Source organism: Theropithecus gelada, chromosome 3 (assembly GCF_003255815.1).
Source record: "Theropithecus gelada isolate Dixy chromosome 3, Tgel_1.0, whole genome shotgun sequence".
Lineage (NCBI taxonomy): Eukaryota > Metazoa > Chordata > Mammalia > Primates > Cercopithecidae > Theropithecus > Theropithecus gelada.
Genome location: NC_037670.1, coordinates 86,691,417 through 86,711,984, shown reverse-complemented (window position 1 = coordinate 86,711,984; position 20,568 = coordinate 86,691,417). Strand labels below are relative to the sequence as shown.

Here is a 20,568-nt window from a genome sequence, read left to right as displayed (position 1 = left end):
GAGCCTCAGTGTCCTCATCTAGACTACATAAAATGGAGATAATTTTAGGAACTCTGGCTAGAGTTCCTAAAACCCTTGTAACTTCCTAAGTGATAAGAGTGATAAAAGTGGCCAGGCGTGGTGGCTCATGCCTGTAATCCCAGCACTTTGGGAGGCTGAGGCGGGCGGATCACGAGGTCAGGAGTTTGAGACCGGCCTGGTCAATATGGTGAAATCTGTCTCCACTAAAAATACAAAAATTAGCCAGTCGTGGTGGCGGGCGCCTGTAGTCCCAGCTCCTCAGGAGGCTGATGCAGAAGAATCGCTTGAACCCAGGAGGCAGAGGTTGCAGTTAGCCGAGATCGTGCCACTGCACTCCAGCCTGGGCAACAGAGCGAGTCTCCGTCTCAAATAAATAAATAAAAATAAATAAATAAATAAATAAATAAAGTGACAAAAGCATCTTTTGTTATGATATTTGGTTTTTATCCCCGGCTACCCTACTTCACAAAGATGCTGTAAGGAATAAATGCACAAAAAGGGGCCAGCGCGGAGCAGGGTTCAGTACATCGTGGCTACTATTGTGAATACTATGTGCAAGCACTTAGCGATCGTTGTCCTCATGATGTCCAAAGCAACGTTAAAGTCAAACTTTTGGAATATTATAAACTAACCAAAAAAAAAGCACAAACTCATCCTTTGCATTAAGTATCAGTTGATTCTTCATCACCAAGATTGGTATTACACAGCAAATCAGGTCATTCATAAAGCTATTCTCTTTTGCAAAAGCCTTTGGCAAAATGTCCCAAGAATTTCAATTCTAGTGACTATACCTGTTTTAAACTAACTATACTTAATTATCCCTCCTAGATGATACAATGTATATCTTAATTTATGTCTTGGACTTTAACAGGCTATTTTGCTTAATCATGGAATTTCTACCACAAATTTAAATTTCCTGTGGCTAATATTAACAGACACTTTCTAAAAGAAGGATGTCAAGGTTTTGACCTGTTTTCTTTCTTGCTGATTTTGGATAGATGCTGTGATCTTGTAATACAATGAGAAATATATCTTTGGCTGGGTGCCGTGGCTCAAGCCTGTAATCCCTGCACTTTGGGAGGCTGAGGTGGGTGGATCGCTTGAGTCCAGGAGTTCAAGACCAATCTTGGCAATGCAGAGAGACCCTGTCTCTACAAAAACTACAAAAATTAGCTTCGTGTAGTCCCAGCTACTCAGGAGACTGAGGTGGGAGGATCTCTTTGGGAGGATCTCTTCAGCCCAAGACACAGGGGGTACAGTCAGTCAAGATTGCACCACTGCACTCCAGCCTGAGTGACAGAGGGAGACTCTGTCCCAGAAAAAAAAAAAAAAAAAAAAAAAAGAAAAGAAAAAAGAAAAACTCCAAACCCACCATATATACATAGGTCTTTGGTCTTTGTCTTGGCTCCTGGCCAGAGCACCTAAAACCCTTATAACTTACAATGTGATAAGAGTAGGAGAGGAAAGGGGCTAGAGATTGAGTTCAGTCCCCAAAGCCTAAGGAATTAATCAATTATGCCTACAAGCCTGGTGTGGTGGCTCACGCCTCTAATCCCAGCACTTTTGGAGGCTGAGACAAGCAAATCACTTGAGACCAGGAGTTCGAGACCAGCCTTGCCAATGTGGCAAAACCCTATCTCTACTAAAAATAAAAAATAAAAAAATAAAAAATAAAAAAAATGGCCGGGCGCGGTGGCTCAAGCCTGTAATCCCAGCACTTTGGGAGGCCGAGACGGGCGGATCACGAGGTCAGGAGATCGAGACCATCCTGGCTAACACAATGAAACCCCGTCTCTACTAAAAATACAAAAAAATTAGCCGGGCGTGGTGGCGGCGCCTGTAGTCCCAGCTACTCGGGAGGCTGAGGCAGGAGAATGGCGTGAACCCGGGAGGCGGAGCTTGCAGTGAGCCGAGATCGCGCCACTGCACTCCAGCCTGGGCGACAGAGCGAGACTCCGCCTCAAAAAAAAAAAAAAAAATTAAAAAAATTAGCCAGGCATGGTGGTACATGCCTGTAGTTCCAGCTACTAGGGGAGGCTGAGGCACGAGAGAATCACTTGAACCAGGAGGTGGAGGTTACAGTGAACCAAGATTGCACCACTGCACTCCAGCCTGGGCAATAGAGCAAGACTCTGTTTCAAAAAAAAAAAAAATCAGGCCTACGTAATGAATACTTCATAAAAAATAAATAGACAACTAAAAGGACGGGGTTTGGAGACCATCTGGGTTGATGCACTCATAGAGATGCTGGGAGGGTGGTGTACCTGGAGAAGTTATGGAAGCTCTGTGCCCCTTCCCCATACCTTGCCCTATGTGTCTCTTCCATGTATTGTATCTTTTATAACAAACCCATAAACATGAGTAAATGTTTCCGCGTTTTATGAGCCATTCTAGCAAATTATCAAACCTGAGAAGGGGGTTGTGGGAACCCCCAGTGTATAGCCTGTCAGTCAGAAGTTCAGAAGGCAGAGATGAGATTGGCATCTGAAGTGAGGTCTGATGTTAACTCCAGGCAAATAGTGTCAGAATTGAATTGGGTTGGAGGACACCCTGTTGACCCCAGAGAACTGGAATCGAAGAATTGCTTGGTGTCGAAAACCCACACATTTGGTTGTCAGAAGTGTTGTGTGAGAGTATAGAGAGGAGGAAAAAAGTGTTTTCTATTTAGAAGTCTACAAGAAATTGCTATGTTGTGTTCATCTCATACCAGGTAGGGGTGGCCATGTTTTAGTGGTTACTATCTTTCATGGCAAGTTATAATTTTACATTTAAAGGGTTAAGCCCTTTAAATACATCTAGGGACTAGAATGTACTACTGTAAAGTTACTTCCTAGTTATAAATTATTGACTATATCATTAACTGTATGGCACAAATGCAGTTACATTTTCAGCTTTTCCTTCTACTTGACTGATGTCTACCTCTTTTTCTTTTTTAAATAGAAACAGAATCTCACTATGTTGCCCAGGCTGGTCTTGAATTCCTGGACCCTGGACTCAAGACTGGAGGTCCACCTCTTTTTTCTTTTTTTTTTTTTGGAGACAGAGTCTCGCTCTGTCACCCAGGCTGGAGTGCAGTGGTGCAATCTTGGCTTACTGCAACCTCCACCTCCCGGGTTCAAGCAATTCTCCTGCCTCAGCCTCCCGAGTAGCTGGGACTACAGGCGCATGCCACCACGCCTGGTTAATTTTTTGTATTTTAGTAGAGACGGTGTTTCACCATGTTGCCCAGGCTGGTCTCAAACTACTGAGCTCAGACAATCCACCCGCCTAAGCCTCCCAAAGTGCTAGGATTACAGGCGTAAGCCACTGCGCCCGGCGATGTCCACCTCTTACACAAGGTATACAAGTTACCTACAACTATGCAGCAAATCATCCCAAAATGTAGTGACTTCAAACAACATTTATTATCTTAGAGTTATTTCTGGGTCAGGAATCCATGTGCAGTGTAGTCGTCTTGCTCAGGGCCTTTCACAAAGCTGCAATCAAGGAGTTAGCATGGGCTACAAGCCAACTTAGTCACTTCAAACCTCAACTGAAGAAGGATCAGCGTCTAAGCCCACTCAAGTGGCTGCTGGCAAGCCTCAGCTTCTCTCTCACTGGATATTGGCCTTGCCACATGAGCCTCTACGTAGGACTCCTTAAAACATGGTAGCTTCCCTGCTGGGCATGGTGGCTCATGCCTGTAATCCCAGGACTTTGGGAAGCCAAGGTGGGTGGATCAACTGAGGTCAGTTGTTCGAGACCAGCTTGGCCAACATGGTGAAACCCCATCTCTACTAAAAATACAAAAAATTAGCTGGGCGTGTTAGTGGGCACCTGTAATCCCATCTATTCAGGAGGCTGAGGCAGGAGAATTGCTTGAACCTGGGAGGTGGAGGCTGCAGTGAGCCGAGATCGCACCATTGCACTCCAGCCTGGGCAACAAGAGCCTCGTCTAAAAAAAAAAAAAACAAAACATGGTCATTTCCTTCCCCCAGAGTAAGGGCTCCAAGAGGGAGAAAGTGGGAGAGAGGGTAAGCAAGATAAAAGCCACTCCATCTTTTTGTAATCTAAACTCAGAAATGAAAGCCCTCCATTTTTGCCACATTTTGTTTATTAGAAGCACATCACCAGGTCTAGCCCACGCTCAAGGGAAGGGAATAATCACTGAACATTATCTTAGGCATTGCCTACCCTACCAGGATGCCATTTAAGGCAGTGCTTCTCAAACTAACCCTGGTGAAGAATCAACTTAAAAAAAAAATTCAATTTGTTGCAAGTCAGTACTTTTGTCAAATAAAATAGAAATTCATTTCTAGAAACCTAAAATTACAAAGGCATTAAAAACCCGCAAAATCTCGGCTCATCTGTTGATGTTGTAATGATGTCAAATTGCTATATAAATTTCTTTAGGCCAAGCATGGTGGCTCACACCTGTAATCGCAGCACTTACGGAGGCTGAGGCAGGAGGATTGCTTGAGCCCAGGAGTTCAAGACAGGCCTGGGCAACACAGCAAGACTTCATCTCTACAAAAAGAAAAAAAAAATTATTTCAATTCTCAATTCTATTACTTATCTCATTTGGATCAGAAGCAAATAGTTTACATATGGGCATCAGTTTCAGGTCAACCTTTGAGTAGCACTGATTTCAGGATTTTATGAATGCAGATGACTTTTCCAGGCTTTTACAAGACAATGGTTTGGACTTTTCACTTGGCTATTCCTAGATGGAGGATTCTAGAAATAAACCTTAGGAAGTTTTTCCTTCTAATTTCATTCCATTCTCTCCATGCTCCTAAAAATGGGACTTTTTATTGTTAGTAAAGTCAAGGGTATGTAGGATAGTCTCCTGGTTAACACTTTACTGCAAGATCTTTTAGGTACCATTGTTCCTGCCAGTCAGAAGCCACAGAGTTAAGCCACGCTTTTGAAGTGTGTAGTCTGAAAGATATTTAACACTGTGATTATCAATTCACATTGTAAAATGGTGAGGGGTCAGCCCACTTCCCAACAAATGTTAGAAGTTTGAATGCACTTCCTGTTCCTAGTCTATTCAGATTTCTCAAAATACATCTCAAGTGTAACCTCCTCAATTCAACTAATAAATATTTTTTTTGAGCATCAACTGTGTGTAAGATTCTTGAGGGCACCACTTTGAAGAAGGTACTGCCTCTACTCTCAATAGTTTATAGAGCTCCCTACATAAACCCTGAAGTAATTTACATCTAAGTATTTTGGCAATCGAATACATTATTTCTCTTGTTTCTTGGTATCTCACAAATTTTTATCTCATCTCCCTAGTGAAACCATAAACTTACAGAACGAAAGTACTCCATTTCATATCCTTCATGCCTCCAGCACAGCCTCAGGCAATTAGTAGGTTCTCAGTAAAAAGCTGAAGGCAGCATTTACTAAGCTGAGACTCTGAATCCCCTGTTCAGAGACTAAATGCTGTGAACGGGGTCTTGGTAACCTGGCAATCACCTTTCTTCATCCTCTTTGCCACCCCAACCCATCCTCCAAGGCTTGGCACAGAGGAAGCGACTTTAAGAAGTCTGTTTCTGCTCCTCTGGTCCCTGTTCTTTTCTCTTCTTACTACACTAGCCCAGGAGAGAGATGAAAAACCCAGGTGGAGGGAGGGGCCTTTTAAAACAAGTCTTGCTCAACTTTTTACACAACTGGCCATTCTCAGTTGGACATCCCCTCCTGTCCCCTTTTCTTCCAAGGAAGGGAGCTAAGGTTAGTAAAATCTACCCTTGCAAGGCCCAGTGCTGGGTACTGTGCATGCACAAAGGTGAACCAAACAGGTTCCTTGTCCTCAAGAATTTACAATGGGCAAATCAGACCGATTCTCATCTACAACACAGAGTAGAATGAGCCAACTGTTATAATGTTGGCGAACGGAGAAAGCACTGTGGAACAGATGGGGGAGAGATTAATGCCAACTGGTGAAAATTCAGAGGATGTAGCTTTGGAGCTAAGCCTTGAGGGTGAGTAATACAAACAATGGGTAGCAGGGAGCACTTCCTACCTATGCAGTGCTGTGGTCGGTGGTTTACATGCATTATCTCATTTGGGGCTCACAAAAGGTCTGCTGGGGAGGTGCTATTATTAGTCTCATTTTACAGTGAGAAAACTGAGGCACAGAGAAAAGGAGAGATTTGTCCAAGGTCGCCCCTCAAGTGGAGGGGGGACTTGAACTCACTCAGGGTAACTGTAGAGCTGGTGCTCTCATCCCTCAAGGAAACAACGGATAAAGAGCAAAGGATACCAAGAGAGGAGGTCTAGCACTATGCAGAGCACGCCCAGAGAAGAGAGAGGGGTCTGTGAGGCGGGGACTGGGGTGTGCAGAGTGGTAGGATGACTGATCCCAATGGCACATATAAATTTCACGTGTAATTTATATGTGAAACTCCGAACTGTACACAAAATATTTCATCTGACCTCATCACATCCCTGTTTGACAGGCGCTATGATCCCCATTTTACAGATAGGGGAACTGAGAGAAGTTACTCTTGCCCACTGTGCCCGCCAAGTGTCCTCACGTGGAGGTGGAAGCCCTTTGCAAGCTGCCAGAGGCCTCGCAGTTGCCCAGTCACTCTCCGCCTAATCTACACGTCCTGTCCCTTCCCACCCAGCTACCCTCCACCTAGTCCTCCACCCCAACTCCCGCCCTTGGCTTTCAGCTAGGATGGTGCAGCTCACGGGTGGCAAGGGGCCACTTGGTGCCCAGAACAGCTTCTGCTCCCAGAAAGCCTTGCGTTCCCCGAACATAAAGAGGCTTTGAGCTCGGGGAGCCCCGCCCCGCACGGCCCCTCCCACGGGCGCGGGCCCGGGGCGGCAGAGGGCGTGTTCCCGGCGGCTGCGCCCGCGGCCCGGGGCGGAGCTTGGCCACCGCGCCTGGCTGCGGGCGGCCGGGCGAACGGGCTCCGTGCGCAGGTGGCTCCTCCTTCGTTTCTCCCGATTCCCGGCCGTGCCAGGCACGGTGCCGGCTGCCGAGGGAACACCTTTGTGCCCGGTCCTGGGAACCCGCGACGGCCGCCGCGCGCGCCGGTTCATTGTTTCGCTTCTCCGGGTTCCAGGCAGGTGCGGGCGGCGTGTGGGGTCCGCACGTGTCACCCCGGCGGCTGGGGCGCGGGGACCTGCGGGCGCCGGCAGGGGCGTTCCCGGGCGCGCGGCAGCGATGAAGCACCTGAAGCGGTGGTGGTCGGCCGGCGGCGGCCTCCTGCACCTCACCCTCCTGCTGAGCTTGGCGGGGCTTCGCGTAGACCTGGACCTTTACCTGCTGCTGCCGCCGCCCACCCTGCTCCGGGACGAGCTGCTGCTCCTGGGCGGCCCGGCCAGCTCCGCCTACGCGCTCAACCCCTTCTCCGCCTCGGGAGGGTGGGGGCGCGCGGGCCAGTTGCACCCCAAGGGCCGGGAGCTGGACCCTGCCGCGCCGTCCGAGGGCCAGCTGCTCCGGGAGGTGCGCGCGCTCGGGGTCCCCTTCATCCCTCGCACCCGGGTGGATGCGTGGCTGGTGCACAGCGTGGCTGCCGGGAGCGCGGACGAGGCCCACGGGCTGCTCGGCGCCGCCGCCGCCTCGTCCGCCGGAGGAGCCGGCGCCAGCGTGGACGGCGGCAGCCAGGCTGTGCAGGGGGGCGGCGGGGACCCCCGAGCGGCTCGGAGTGGCCCCTTGGACGCCGAGGAAGAGAAGGCACCTGTGGAACCGACGGCTCAGGTGCCGGACGCTGGCGGATGTGCGAGCGAGGTAGGTGCAGAGCGGGACGCGAGCAAAGTGTGGCGTCTACGCCGCCCGGAGCCCCCGAGGCTTGTGTCGGATCTGGGCAGGGGCCACTCTCGCTGTGTCCTGACACCCTTAGTCCCCGGGCTTTGCAGGTTCGCAAAGCTACTAGTGCTGTTGCTGTGGCTTTTAGGTGTTTAAGGAAGAAGTGGATGAAATCATCCGTTTGGTTGTAGAGAACATCTTTCCTTGTGTTTGATGGCTGGCAAGAGTAGTTCGGGGATGGGGAGGGGAGAAGCAATGCCCGCTGCCTTCGCTGAGTACCTCATGTACACTGGGATGTCATTCTCTGGGACCCGTGCCCGACCTGGACGATGTGAAGGAAGCCGTGACCTCTGGGAGGATGCACGTTTTTAAGAACGACTCTCCCGGCCTAACGCAAGGGCCTTCGCCGATTTCAACCCAATTGCTGTTCGTTTATGCTGCTTCCCTGGATTAAGGAGCCATGGTCAGGGTCTATTCAGAGGCCAGCTGGCAGGCGGTCCCCCTGTGACTTAACCATCCCCTGCACCTAGCAATCCTTCTTCCTGGAATTTGTGTAACCTCTTATTACCATAAAGAAAACAGGTACCTTGACAGTCACCTAGTGACTAACAAGTTCCCTTTGGTTTATGGGTCCAAACCCTTCTCTGGCTTAACTTCTTTCTGAAACCAAGTTTACCAAGATCTGTTGGTTGAAGTATCTGGTGCTCCCCATGGAACGTTTGAGTTCAGTGTAACGACACTTTAGCACCAATTTCCACAAAACCACTTTACTCAAAGTTCCTTCCACGGGACTTTTAAAATTCTGTCTTGGCTCAAACTTTAGTGTTTGCAACTGGTATCGATCGACCAGTGGTGATCAACAAGTGTTCTTCGGGTGTTGTTTTTGTGGGGCGCATTCTTATGCAAAATGGGATTTGGGGCTAAACTGGTTTGTTTGCTACTCTTCAGAATTGCCGTTTGTGTAGGCAGTTGCCAGACAAGCTTCTCCACCCTCCTGGAGGGGTCATTGTGTGGAAGTGCTCGGTGATTCACTGTTATGCTGATCTGAGCCCTTCCTCTTCCTGGGGACCGGAACCAACGGGGTGGGGGCCTGTGAGAGTCTTGGAGGGATCCTTCTGTGTTCAGGATATACTGTGGGAGGTTCTTCCCCGCTCACTTATCCAATCTGGACCCTATGGGGTCTGTCTCACCTAAATACTCTGCCCTCTAATAAGCGAGTACATGCTGCACTGCCACCATTCCTGGTTCTGTAACACAGAATTGAAACCTAGTGCTGGATGCTGTAGCAGATGGCACTCTGCCACCCACACCCGAATGCCAGCCCGTGTGCAAAGTGTACAGGGACTTGGAGGTAGGAGAGAGAGGAAGCTGTTCAATCCTCAGAAACTTCCCTCCTACATGACCTGGGAGACAAGGTGGCCTTCCCTTGGCTGTTTTTTGTTTGTTTGGTTTTAAATACAGGGTCTTGCTCTGTCACCCAGGCTGGAGTGCAAAGGCGCAACGACGACTCACTGCAGCCTCAACCTCCCCGGCTCCAGCGATACTTCCACTTCAGTCTCCCAAGTAGCTGGGACAACTGGTGTGCACCATCATACTGGCTAATTTTTTGTAGAGAGAGGTCTCGCTATGTTGCCTAGGCTGGTCTCGAACTCCGTGGCTCAAGTAACCATCCCATCTCCGCCTCCCAAAGTGCTGGGTTTACAGGCATGAGCCGCCGTGGGTGGCCTAGACTGGCAGGCCTGCCTTAGAGGCAGCTTTTGAGCCTGGGCCAGCCAAACCACTGTGGAGGCTCTGAGTCCAGCTTTCCTAGGGGAGAGAGTGAAGTTCCCCGATAACCATTCTCCTGGCAGTGCCTTCCTGGCTGGGCTGGCATGTGTGCACCATGTTCACTTCTGGGATGACCTGGTTACATTCAATCTGGCACAAATCAGCTGTCTGGCTCCTTACAGTTGTCACGGCCAGTTCACTTTTGTAGCCTTTTACATCAACCTTGTGTGATGCACTGGCCAGGCACCCTTATATACAATTTGTACTTAAGAAAAATAGGTCTGAGTGTGGTGGCTCACACCTGTTATCCCAGCACTTTGGGAGGCTGAGACGGGCAGATCACTTGAGGTCAAGAGTTTGAGACCAGACTGGGCAACATGGTGAAACCCCATCTTTACTAAAAATACAAAAATTAGTTGGGTGTGGTGGCACATGCCTGTAGTCCCAGCTACTTGGGAGGCTGAGGCACGAGAATCGCTTGAATCTGGGAGGCGGAGGTTGCAGTGAGCCGAGATTGTGCCACTGACCTCCATCCTGGGTGACGGAATGAGAATCTGTCTCAAAAAGAAAAAAATAAAAAGAAGAAGAAAACTAGAAGCCCAGGTTAGGGATTTGGCTAAAGCCACATGTCAGTGCAAAAAGAGGGACTACAGCCTGAGTCTCCCGACTCCCAGACTGGCACATTAATTAAGTACCTGCACTGTACTCAGGCTCTCTGGACATCTGGGACGTCTCAGTGCATCTGGGATGGGGTGACTCAGCCTCCCACTGCCCACGCTAACCACTCTCCAGTGCTAGACTGTGCCATTCATAATGAAGAAGTTGCAATTTAGAACCATGACTTTGGGGAGAAAATGGGCTGGAAAAACAACACTGGTCTTTGTAGTCAGCTAGACCTGGGTTTGGGAGCATCACCTGCTAGTATGCCCTTCCATACGCTGCTTGAATCACTCCAAGCCTCAGGGTCTCATGTCAAGTGGGAGAGGAATGTGTACTCCAGAGGGAGTTGTGCTGATTAAGTGGGAAAAGCCCATTGGGAAGGGCAGCATGGTGCCTGGATTGTATAGCTGCTCTCTTCTGCCCTCCGTCCTTAACCCACCCTCCTTCACCTGTCCCTGCTCACTGGATTCCTTTTGGCTTTTTTGTCTACATATCTAGTTTGGTTGGTTATTTAAAAAGTGGGGTGTGCTAGACCCAGACTGCCTGGTTTTGAATCCCAGTTCTACTACTTCTGTGACCTTGGACAAGTTGCTTAACCTTTCTGTGCTTCATTCTCTTCCCCTGCACAGTGGGAATCAGAAGGGTGCTAACCTCAGAGGGTTGATGTGAGAATTAAAAAGTTCATTCCACGTAAAGGGCTTAGAACTTGCCTGTCACTTAAGTGCTTAGTAAATGTTAGCTACTGTTAACTTCAAAGAGAGGAAGTGCTTTGTCCCCTAGGAACATAATTTTTAATTTTAAAAAATAGATAATTCCAGTGGCTTACATTTGAGTTGCAGGAGTTTTATAGTATAATTTTCCATAATTTATGTACATATGCAAAAATATTTTGGAGTAGGGGATTTTCCAAGTATCAGAAGGAGTACTGCTTTGGTTTCACTTCTTACTGGGGCTTATCATTATCTGAAAACCGACTCTGGAATTCCCCAGGGCCGACACGCTTCCCTTCGTAACCACAGTCATTCACAACGGATGAGGCATGCATTCTTCCAAGTAACACACGGGTTAAACAAAGAAATGAACAGTTTTTGTAGAATTGAATGTGTAAACGTATGGAACAGCTGCTTACAGCCAGCTTCGGTATTTCAGAGAGTTGTTGCCACTTTGAAACTGAGAGGGCTTGTGGTCATTTTGATGTGGTTTCCTATCCTGGTACAGAGACCTTCTGCTGGGTGAGGGGTCTGGTAAGACCTCTTGATTAACTGCTTGAAGAAACTGTTGGGCTGAGCCGGGCATGGTGGCTCAAGCCTGTAATCCCAACACTTTGGGAGGCTGAGGCGGGAGGATTACGAGGTCAGGACATCGAGACCATCCTGGCTAACACGGTGAAACCCCGTCTCTACTAAAAATACTAAAAATTAGCCGGGCATCGTGGCCGGGCATGGTGGCACGTGCCTGTAGTCCCAGCCTGAGGCAAGAGACTCGCTTGAACCTGGGAGGTGGAGGTTGCAATGAGCCAAGATTGCTCTACTGCACTCCAGCCTGGGTGACAAAGTGAGACTCCATCTCAAAAGGAATAAAGAGAAAAGAAACTGTTGGGCTGGTTACTTCAGGGCACAGAAAGAATCTGATCTAGTCAATATATTTTTTTTTTTTTGAGACAGGGTCACTTTGCCTCGCAGGCTGGAGTATAGTAGTACCATCACGGCTCACTGCTGTCTCAACCTCCTGGGCTCAAACGCTTCTCCCACCTCAGCCTCCCAAGTAGCTCGGACTACCGACACGCACCACTGCTTCTGGCTAATTTTTTTTTTTTTGATAGAAATAAGGTCTCTCAATGTTGCTCAGGCTGGTCTCAAACTCCTGGGCCCAAGTACAGGCATGAGCCACTGCACCTGGCCTCAATATTTAAGAGTAAAGGAAAGAGAAAGAAGGTCCTTGATTGTTAAAGTAAAAATTGTTTTTCATTTCAGAATAAAAAACAGTCTCTAACGCCTGGGCAATTGGAAAAGAAATTTCAGACATTTGCCCGTTTTAAAATCACAGCTATATTACAGAAATAGTCTTAAAATTACATACATTGCGTTTATGACAAGCGTTCACAGTGGGATTTGCATTTTGTTTACTAAAGGAAGTTTAAAGGTGCACTATTGTCTTTGTATGGGAAAGGATGTCATTTAAGTCACTGTATGAGTTTGCTAGGGCTGCCATAACAAATACCACAGACTGGGTGGCTTAAACAGAAATTTGTTCTCTAACAGTTCTGGAGGCAAGAAGTCCAAGATCAAGGTGTCAGCAGAGTTGGCCCTCCTGTGGGCTGTGAGGGAGAAAGTGTTCCACAGCTCTCTCCTGCATTTTGGTGGTTTGCTGGCAATCTTTGGCATTCCTTGGTTTCTTCTCCATCACCTGAGCTCTGCCTTTATCTTCACATGGCGTTCTCCCTATGGGCATGTCTGTATCCAGATTTCCCTTTTTTGTTGTTGGGTTTTTTTTGTTTTGTTTTGTTTTTTATTTTTGAGACGGTATCTTGCTCTGTCTCCCAGGCTGGACTTCAATGGTGCAATCTCGGCTCACTGCAACCTCTGCCTCCCCGGATCAAGCGATTCTCCTGCCTCAGCCTCCTGAGTAGCTGGCATTACAGGCGCCTGCCACCACGCCCAGCTAATTTTTTAATTTTTGTAGAGACGAGGGTTTTGCCATTTTGCCCAGGCTGGCCAAATTTCCCTTTTTATAAGGACATCAGTCAGTCATTGGATAAGGGTCTACCCTCCTTCCTATCGTAACCTATCTAGTTACATCTGCAATGGACCCAGTTTCCAAATAAGATCATGTTCTAAGTATGGGGTTAGGAGTTCAACATGAATTTTGGGGACACAGTTCAATCTATAACAATCACCATCTTCCTTCCATCAACTCTCGGGGTGTTCAGCCTGCTTATGATTAAAAGCTAAGTGAGCTGTTTCTGAAAGCAGCTGGTCTATATGGAAGATCATTTGCACAGGACTTGGTATGTGCTCCTGAGAAAATCTGGGGTTTTGCTGGCTTGATGTGCAACCCTGGGGAAGCTTGGCTCAAACCATCTTTTTCCAGTCAATATTTCCCCTCCATTAGTAGGTTGTGGAGAAATCATCTTTGCCAAGTCTTTTGTGTCATTCTCCTTCTTTCTATGACCCCTACTTCTCAACCCAGACAGTGGGAAATTAGCATGCAGGGCCCAAGCCCTGACTTGATGCAGGCTGGTCTAGGGGTCTTGTGTGCTGGCCCTGGAGTCAGACCAGCTGGGGAATATCCCAGTGCCACACTGGTTGTGTGATCTGGGGCACACTTCTTAACGGTTCTGAGCCTTGGTTCCCTTATCTGTAAAATGGAATAGTAAGAGCATCTTAGGAAGTGGTGGTGAGGATTGAATGAAAGAGTGCAAGTTGAGCAGGGTTGATACACTGTTAATAATTTAGGTGGGGCTCCTACCGCTTCCTCCCCAATTTACTCCTGTCCATTGCGTTGTCAGGTGCAGGTTTCCAAAGCACACCTTGGTTCATCTCTCTGCTTTGTGTGGGATGCCTCCTCTAGCTCGCCATTGCCTACTTATTCAGTATTTTGTCATTCACGGCTGCCCTTGTGGCTTATGTGACCCAGCCCCCAGCTGCTCTTGCTGGGCCTCTCCATGTAGCCTTCTTTCCAGGAGAAAACTTTCTCCATCCCTTTCCCCAAACAACGCCATGATCTCCTGCCCTTTACTCTCTTACCTTTGCCCAGAATGCCTTCCTTTCATTCCTCTCTTTTATGGTTAAATTCTCAAACTGAGCTCAACCATCACCTCATCCATAAAACATTTCCTGTTCTTCCCTTTGAGCCCTATTGCACTCTGTAACGTTTCTTCTATAGGACTTGGCGTCCTCTCCTTTGAACTGCAGTGGCTGGAATGTGGAGACTGGGTCTTGGCTTTCACCTGAAACAGCAGCCAGGGACAGGGTTAGGAGCAGAGGTCAGTTCAGCCAGTGTCTGTCTGTTCAGCACTTATCATTCATGACATTGGCTTTGCAGAACTTCAAAGACACCACGGGTGTGAAGGTGTCTTGGGTTCTTCAAGGCCCGAGTCTCAACTAGAAAGTAGGTCAGATCTGAAATCCTGATGGGCCATCTGACTATTTAATGCCAACTGTCTGAGTGGATGGGGCAGTGGAAAGCAGACTTTCAGGCTGGCATTATAATTAATCAAGTGGTGAAACTTGGGATTGCCTAGAGTTATATAGCACGTTAGTGACCTTCCTAGGAATAGAACAGGTCACCGTTCTTAAGCACTGAGTAAACCACACCTCCTGCTCACTATAAACCTTCAAAGGTAAAAACAAAAGTCTCTCCCATTCATGGCAGCCTTGTGATCCAAAGAGTTTATTCTCAAAATCTTGTCACTTTTTTTTTTTCCTTTTCTTTTTCTTTTTTTTTTTTTTCTGAGAGATAGAGTCTTGCTCACCCAGGCTGGAGTGCAGTGGTGCAGTCATATCTTACTGCAGCCTCAACTTCCTGGGCACAGCCATCCTCCTGCCTTAGCCTCCTAAGTGGCTGCGACCACAAGCATGCACTACTGCACCTGGCTAATTTTTAAAAAAATTTGTTTGCAGAGACAAGGTCTCGCCATGCTACTTAGACTGGTCTCAAACTCCTGGGCTCAAGCTATCCTCCTGCCTCTTCTCCTAAAGTCCTGGGATTACAGGTGTGAGCCACCGCACCCGGCTGGATCTATGTTGATATTCAAATACAGTTCTGGGCAGCTGAAGCCTGCCTAGGCTGAGGTACATCCCTGAGTTGTTTTTGGTGGAATTGCAGGTGGTGGTTGGCAGAATGTGGGCAAGTCACAGAGGCAAGACGTGATATTTTGAAATTGGGGAGAACTGGGTTCCTGTCTTTATCTGTCAGAGTTCTCCAGAAAAACAGAACAAGTAGAATGTGAATAAATAAATACACACATACACACAGATTTATTTCAAGGAATTGGATGATATAATTGGGAAGGCTGGCAAATTCAAACTCTCTAGGGCACCCAGAAACTCTGGAAGCTCTGCAGGAGCTGTGATGCTGCAGGCTTCGGGGAGAATTTCTTCTTTCTCAAGGAAACCCCAGTTTTGCTCTTAAAGCTCTTCAATTAATTGGAGACCCACCCAGATTATTGAAGATAATCTCCTTTCCTTAAAGGCAGCTGGTTGATTGTAGATGCTAACCACATGTACAGAATACCTTCAGAGCAACACATAGCTTAGCACTTAATAGAATGACTAGGAACAATAGCCTAGCTCCTTGACATTTAAAACTGACCATGATGCCATCCAGCTCCACCTCTTCCTGGGAAATCATGGTTTCCAAATTGGTGGAAAAGATGGAGAAAATTAACATCTTTCTTGAAGAGTTCTTATGAGGATTAAATGACACTGTATGTTTAAAGGCTGGTACAGTTCCTGGCATAGTAATAGATGGTCAACAGATGATTCGCTTTTATTGCTTCTGAGCTCCAGGTCAAACCTCCAGGACACCCCTCGTCTTCTAGAGGAAATTACCAAAGACTGGAATCCACTTCAGCATGAAAGGAACCCTTCCCTCCCCAAGGGGGGGGTCATACTGGAAATGGTTGAATGAATTGAGGCAGTTCCATGCTGAGAAGATCAGACTGAGGAAGGATCATGATCACCAACTTCAAATATTTGAAGAGCTGTTATGTGAAGGAGGCCTTGGACTTGTTGAGGAGGCAGAACTCTAAATGCCAACTGAAGTTCTGCTAAAGCTCAACCACAGGAAGAACTTAATTTCCTAGCTTTTCTCTCTCTTTTTTTTGGTCTTGCCTTTCTTTAGAGTTTCTCCAAGGGTCTAAGGGCAATTCAGTGACTAAATTGAGAGCCTCCTGGGGCACTAGTTAAAATGCAGATTGCCAGGCCCACCCATCTACCACCAGGCTGAATGAATACCTCTGGAGTTTTCCAGACCCCCAGGTGGTTCTTTTGCCATCCCAAGCTTAAAGTCCTCTGCCTTGGTGCTCCTCCCCCAGGGCTCCTCAGTGTCCAGCAATACCTGAATGGAAGGAGTGTCTGGCTGAAAGCCCTTCTAGGAATTTAAGGTCCAGAGCAGTTAAAACACTGGGCCAAAGTGACTTACCAGGCACTTAAAAGTCAAGCCCAATTTCCCTAGCTCCTTTTATTATTTCCTGATATATTCTAAAGAACATCTCTCTGGGTGGGGGTGGAGGTAGGTTGGGGAATGGGGATCTAGCATGCAAAAACAATGAATGCAGAACTAGCTTGTACATAAGTGAGTTTAAAATTCATGCTTAACGCCAGGCGCAGTCGCTCATGCCTGTAATCCCAGCACTTTGGGAGGCCAAGACAGGAAGATCACTTGAGGTCAGGAGTTTGAGACCAGCCTGGTCAACATGGCGAAACCCTGTCTCTACTAAAAATACAAAAATTAGCTGGGCATGGTGGCACACACGTGTAATCCCAGCTACTTGGGAGGCTGAGGCATGAGAATCGCTTGAACCCAGGAGGTGGAGGTTGCAGTGAGCCGAGATCACGCTACTGCACTCCAGCCTGGGCGATACAGCTGGACTGCATCTCAAAAAAAAAAAAAAAAAAAAAAATTCGTTCTTCAGTTCTAGAACAGGCAAAGCTGAGCTAAAAATATCAGGAGGGGAGAACTTTCTGAAATGTTCTGTATCTTGGTTGGGGTGTCAGTTACATGGGTGCCTCCATTTGTCAAAGTGCTGCATTTCTGCGTGTATAAATCCTACCTAAAAACTATTAAAGAAGAATTCAGTGGGGAGGGCTGAAGGTATTGATGATAAAAGAGTGCTGATCATTGTTGAAACTGGGTAATAGTAACATGGAAAGTGCACTGTATGATTCTGTATTCTGTTTACATGTTTGAAATTTTCCATAATAAGGAAAAATACAAAAATATGTATTTTGAGGACCAGTTGGTCTATTCTGCCTGCTGGGATAATTTAACCCTAAATAAATGAATCATAAGTGATGCTCTTTACTGCCGCCCCCATGGAACATGGGCCTCTGTGTCTTAGCTTCAGCTACCTAGAGTATGTCTGCCAAGTTTTTCAGCTGTTTCCCTGCCTTCTCCAGGGGACTTTAGAAGTAAGTTTAGACTATTTGACCTTTTTTTTTTTTTCTTTTGAGACAAGGTCTAACTCTGTTGCCCAGGCTGGAGTGCAGTGGCATAATCAGGACTCACTGCAGCCTTGACCTCCCAGGCTCAGGTGATCCTCCCACCTCAGCCTCCTGAGTAGCTGGGACTTCAGGTGCGCACCACCACACCTGGCTAATTTCTTGTATTCTTCGTAGTGATGGGTTTCACCATGTTGCCCCGGGTGGTCTCAAACTCCTGGGCTCAAGTGATCCACCTGCCTTGGCCTCCCAAAGTGCTGGGATTACAGGTCCATATCACATTTTATTATGGAAAATATCAAGCATTTATTACTAGTGGAGAAAATGGAGATGGATAATGCCCCCCTTCCCATCACATAGCTTCAACAGTTACCAATTCATGGCCAGTCATGTTTCATCTTTAACTCTCGCCCTCTCTGTCTGCCCCTCTATTCTTTTGAAACAAATCCCAGACATTTCTTAGCAAGAAAAAGAGAAAAGACAAGCATTGTTCCTTTCTTACTCTTCCACTACCTCCATTAACTCAAAACTTTCTGTAAATATTTCAATATATATCCCCAAATCATAAGAACTCTTCTAAACATAACCACAATGCCATTAGCACACCTAAAATAAATTTACAAGGATTTTTTTTTTTTTTTTTGAAACGGAGTTTTGCTCTTGTTGCCCAGGCTGGAGTGCAGTGGCACAATCTCAGCTCACTGCAACCTCTGCCTCCCGGGTTCAAGCAATTCTCCTGCCTCAGCTTCCCAAGTAGCTAGGATTACAAGCGTGCGCTACCAAGCCCGGCTAATTTTTGTATTTTTAGTAGAGACGGGGTTTCACCATATTGACCAGGCTGGTCTTGAACTCCTGACCTCAGGTGATCTGCCTGCCTCGGCCTCCCAAAGTGCTGGGATTGCAGGAGTGAGCAACCACACCTGGCCAGGATTCTTTAATAATCATCACATATCTAGTCACTGTTCAAGTTTCCTGTTATCTCATGAATAATTTTTCATAGTTGGTTTGAATCACAATCCGATGAGATCCATACCTTGCATTGCATCCAGCTGCTTTTGCCTGATAAAGTAATATTCAAGCAGACAGGTGCTTCACTGGATTTGTATGCAGTCAGCTCCTGCCAGCACTGCTGTTGTAATCTGTGTGATGCAGTGTGAAGCGAGCGGGTGGGACGGGGGGCGGGGGAGCAGAATTCACCCTGGATGGCTCAAAGGAAGACACTTAAATGAATGACTTCTTACAGCCATGTGGTCAGGGACAGACAGGGATGTTGGAGTGCCCAGAGGCTCCCGGTGAGAAGTGATGGAAGGAGTTGCTGGAGCCCAGGATGAGGGGCTGTCATCGTGGATCATGAAGGAAATGCTCTGACCTCCCTCCCCCTTGGCTACACCTGTGTTCTGCTCTAGCCTTCCCCTGGTGAACCCAGCTGGAAGCCAGCCAGCACAGGAGCCCTAGAGTTGCTCAGGGACACACATGGACCTGGAGGGGCAAACAAGAACCAGTACTGTGGCCAAGAACTGGCTGTGAAATAAAAACGCCTGCTGCCAAATCCTGGTTCTGTCATTTACTGGCTGTGTGACTTAAGGCAAGCTACTTAACCTCTCTGTGCCTCAGTTTCCTCTGTAATAGTCCTCTGTAATAACAATACCTACCTTACAGGGATGCCGAGCAGCTTAAATGAGATAATGTACATAGGGCCTGGCCTACAGCCAGTGCTCAATCAACACAAGCTGTAATTATTACAAACTGCTATTAAAAACCACCCAGGCCAAACAGGACACAGTCTCTCTTTATCTGGCTCCATGTTTCTCTCTAGCCCTGATGACTCCAGCTTGCCTCTAGCCTAGAGACAGGCCTCAGAGTGCTTTGGCCTTACCACTTTCCCTCTGATGTCATCCTTCTCATAGGCACCACGCTGTTCTTTGTCTTTGAAGGTTCTCCCAACCCTAGAGGTCAAAGCAGGTCTCCATCCCTCCTCCTCCAGATGAATAAATGAAAGGCCTAGCTAAGGCAGCTGAGGCTGTTCACAAAGGGTATTTTCAGGGGCAAACCCTCTACCACATGACTCAGATCCCAGTACAGCATAAGCAGCACACTTGCCAGTTGACAGGGGTTTCAGAGACACTGCAAGGAGAAGAGAAAAGCCTAGCTTTTCTTCCTCTTTCCATTACATTACTGATTTCAGAAAACCTTTGCGCAAGACTCTTCTGCTCTGCTCCTTACGCGGGTGGCAAAGGTGAATGGCTGGAGGGCAGGTATGTTTACAGCCAGGAGGAAAGAAAAGACCCATATAATTTGTGATTTTAGATAGAACAGGATAAGTGCCATAAGAGAAAACCTAGAAGACATGGGATTTTTAGAGACAGGAGAACCCAGTTTTGGTTAAAGGGCCCAAACTGAGAATGTTCTGGATCCTTGCAGAGCACGGATGGTTCAGTTACCAGCACAGAGGGATGTGGTGGGGCGGGCCTTTCCAGCAGGTGCCAATTCTGTACAAGTCAGTAGGTGTTTAGTTGTGACTAAGGGCCCCAGCTCACAAGTTTACGATAGCTTCCTGTGTGGCAGGTGTGAAAATGTACTTTTTTTTTTTTTTAATTGTCCCAGCCCCACAAGAGTAAAAGTCACCTGTTCACAAATAAAAAGTAACCTAATGATGGGTTAACTTGCCTATTCTTTAAATAAAGAGCATGAACTATAAACCTCAAGTATACACAATAGAACTAGTAAAACATACTCTATCTCAGTTCCTTGTCACTGAGTTGAGAAGAAAAACAGAAAAAGAAAGCAGAGATAATAGTTACTGGCTACCAGGGCTAGCTGGTTTCACTTTCTCTTGAAATCCAGATTGAGTTATTGGCAGTTAATCATTAATTGCAAATCTTCAGAATCAAAAAGCAGTAGAAAGGAGTAATTCATGTTTATATAGCAGCTTAGACATATGAAGGGGCTATTTTTAAAATGAATATCTGATTTTTTAATTTTTAAATTATGTTTAATTTTTTTATTTCTGAACAGGTGGTATTTGGTTACACGAGTAAGTTCTTTAGTGGTGATTTATGAGATTTGGGTGCACCCGTCACCCAAGCCGTATACACTGAACCCAATTTGTAGTCTTTTATCCCTTACCCCCCTCTTGCCCTTCCCCCCTCCCCTCAAGTCCTTGAAGTCCATTGTGCCATTCTTGTCTTTTTTTTTTTTTTTTTTTTTTTT

The 20,568-nt window shown here is 47.0% G+C and overlaps 1 protein-coding gene across 1 annotated transcript in view; it reads left to right on the top strand.

The window, feature by feature from the left end:
• The first annotated feature begins 6,848 nt into the window (after positions 1-6,848).
• NFE2L3 (nuclear factor, erythroid 2 like 3) overlaps positions 6,849-20,568 on the top strand; it is a 31,648-nt gene continuing 17,928 nt past the window's right edge. The window contains exon 1 of the mRNA XM_025379684.1: positions 6,849-7,750. Coding sequence (XP_025235469.1) covers positions 7,184-7,750 — 567 coding nt within the window. The 5' untranslated portion in view covers positions 6,849-7,183. The remainder of the gene's footprint in view (positions 7,751-20,568) is intronic.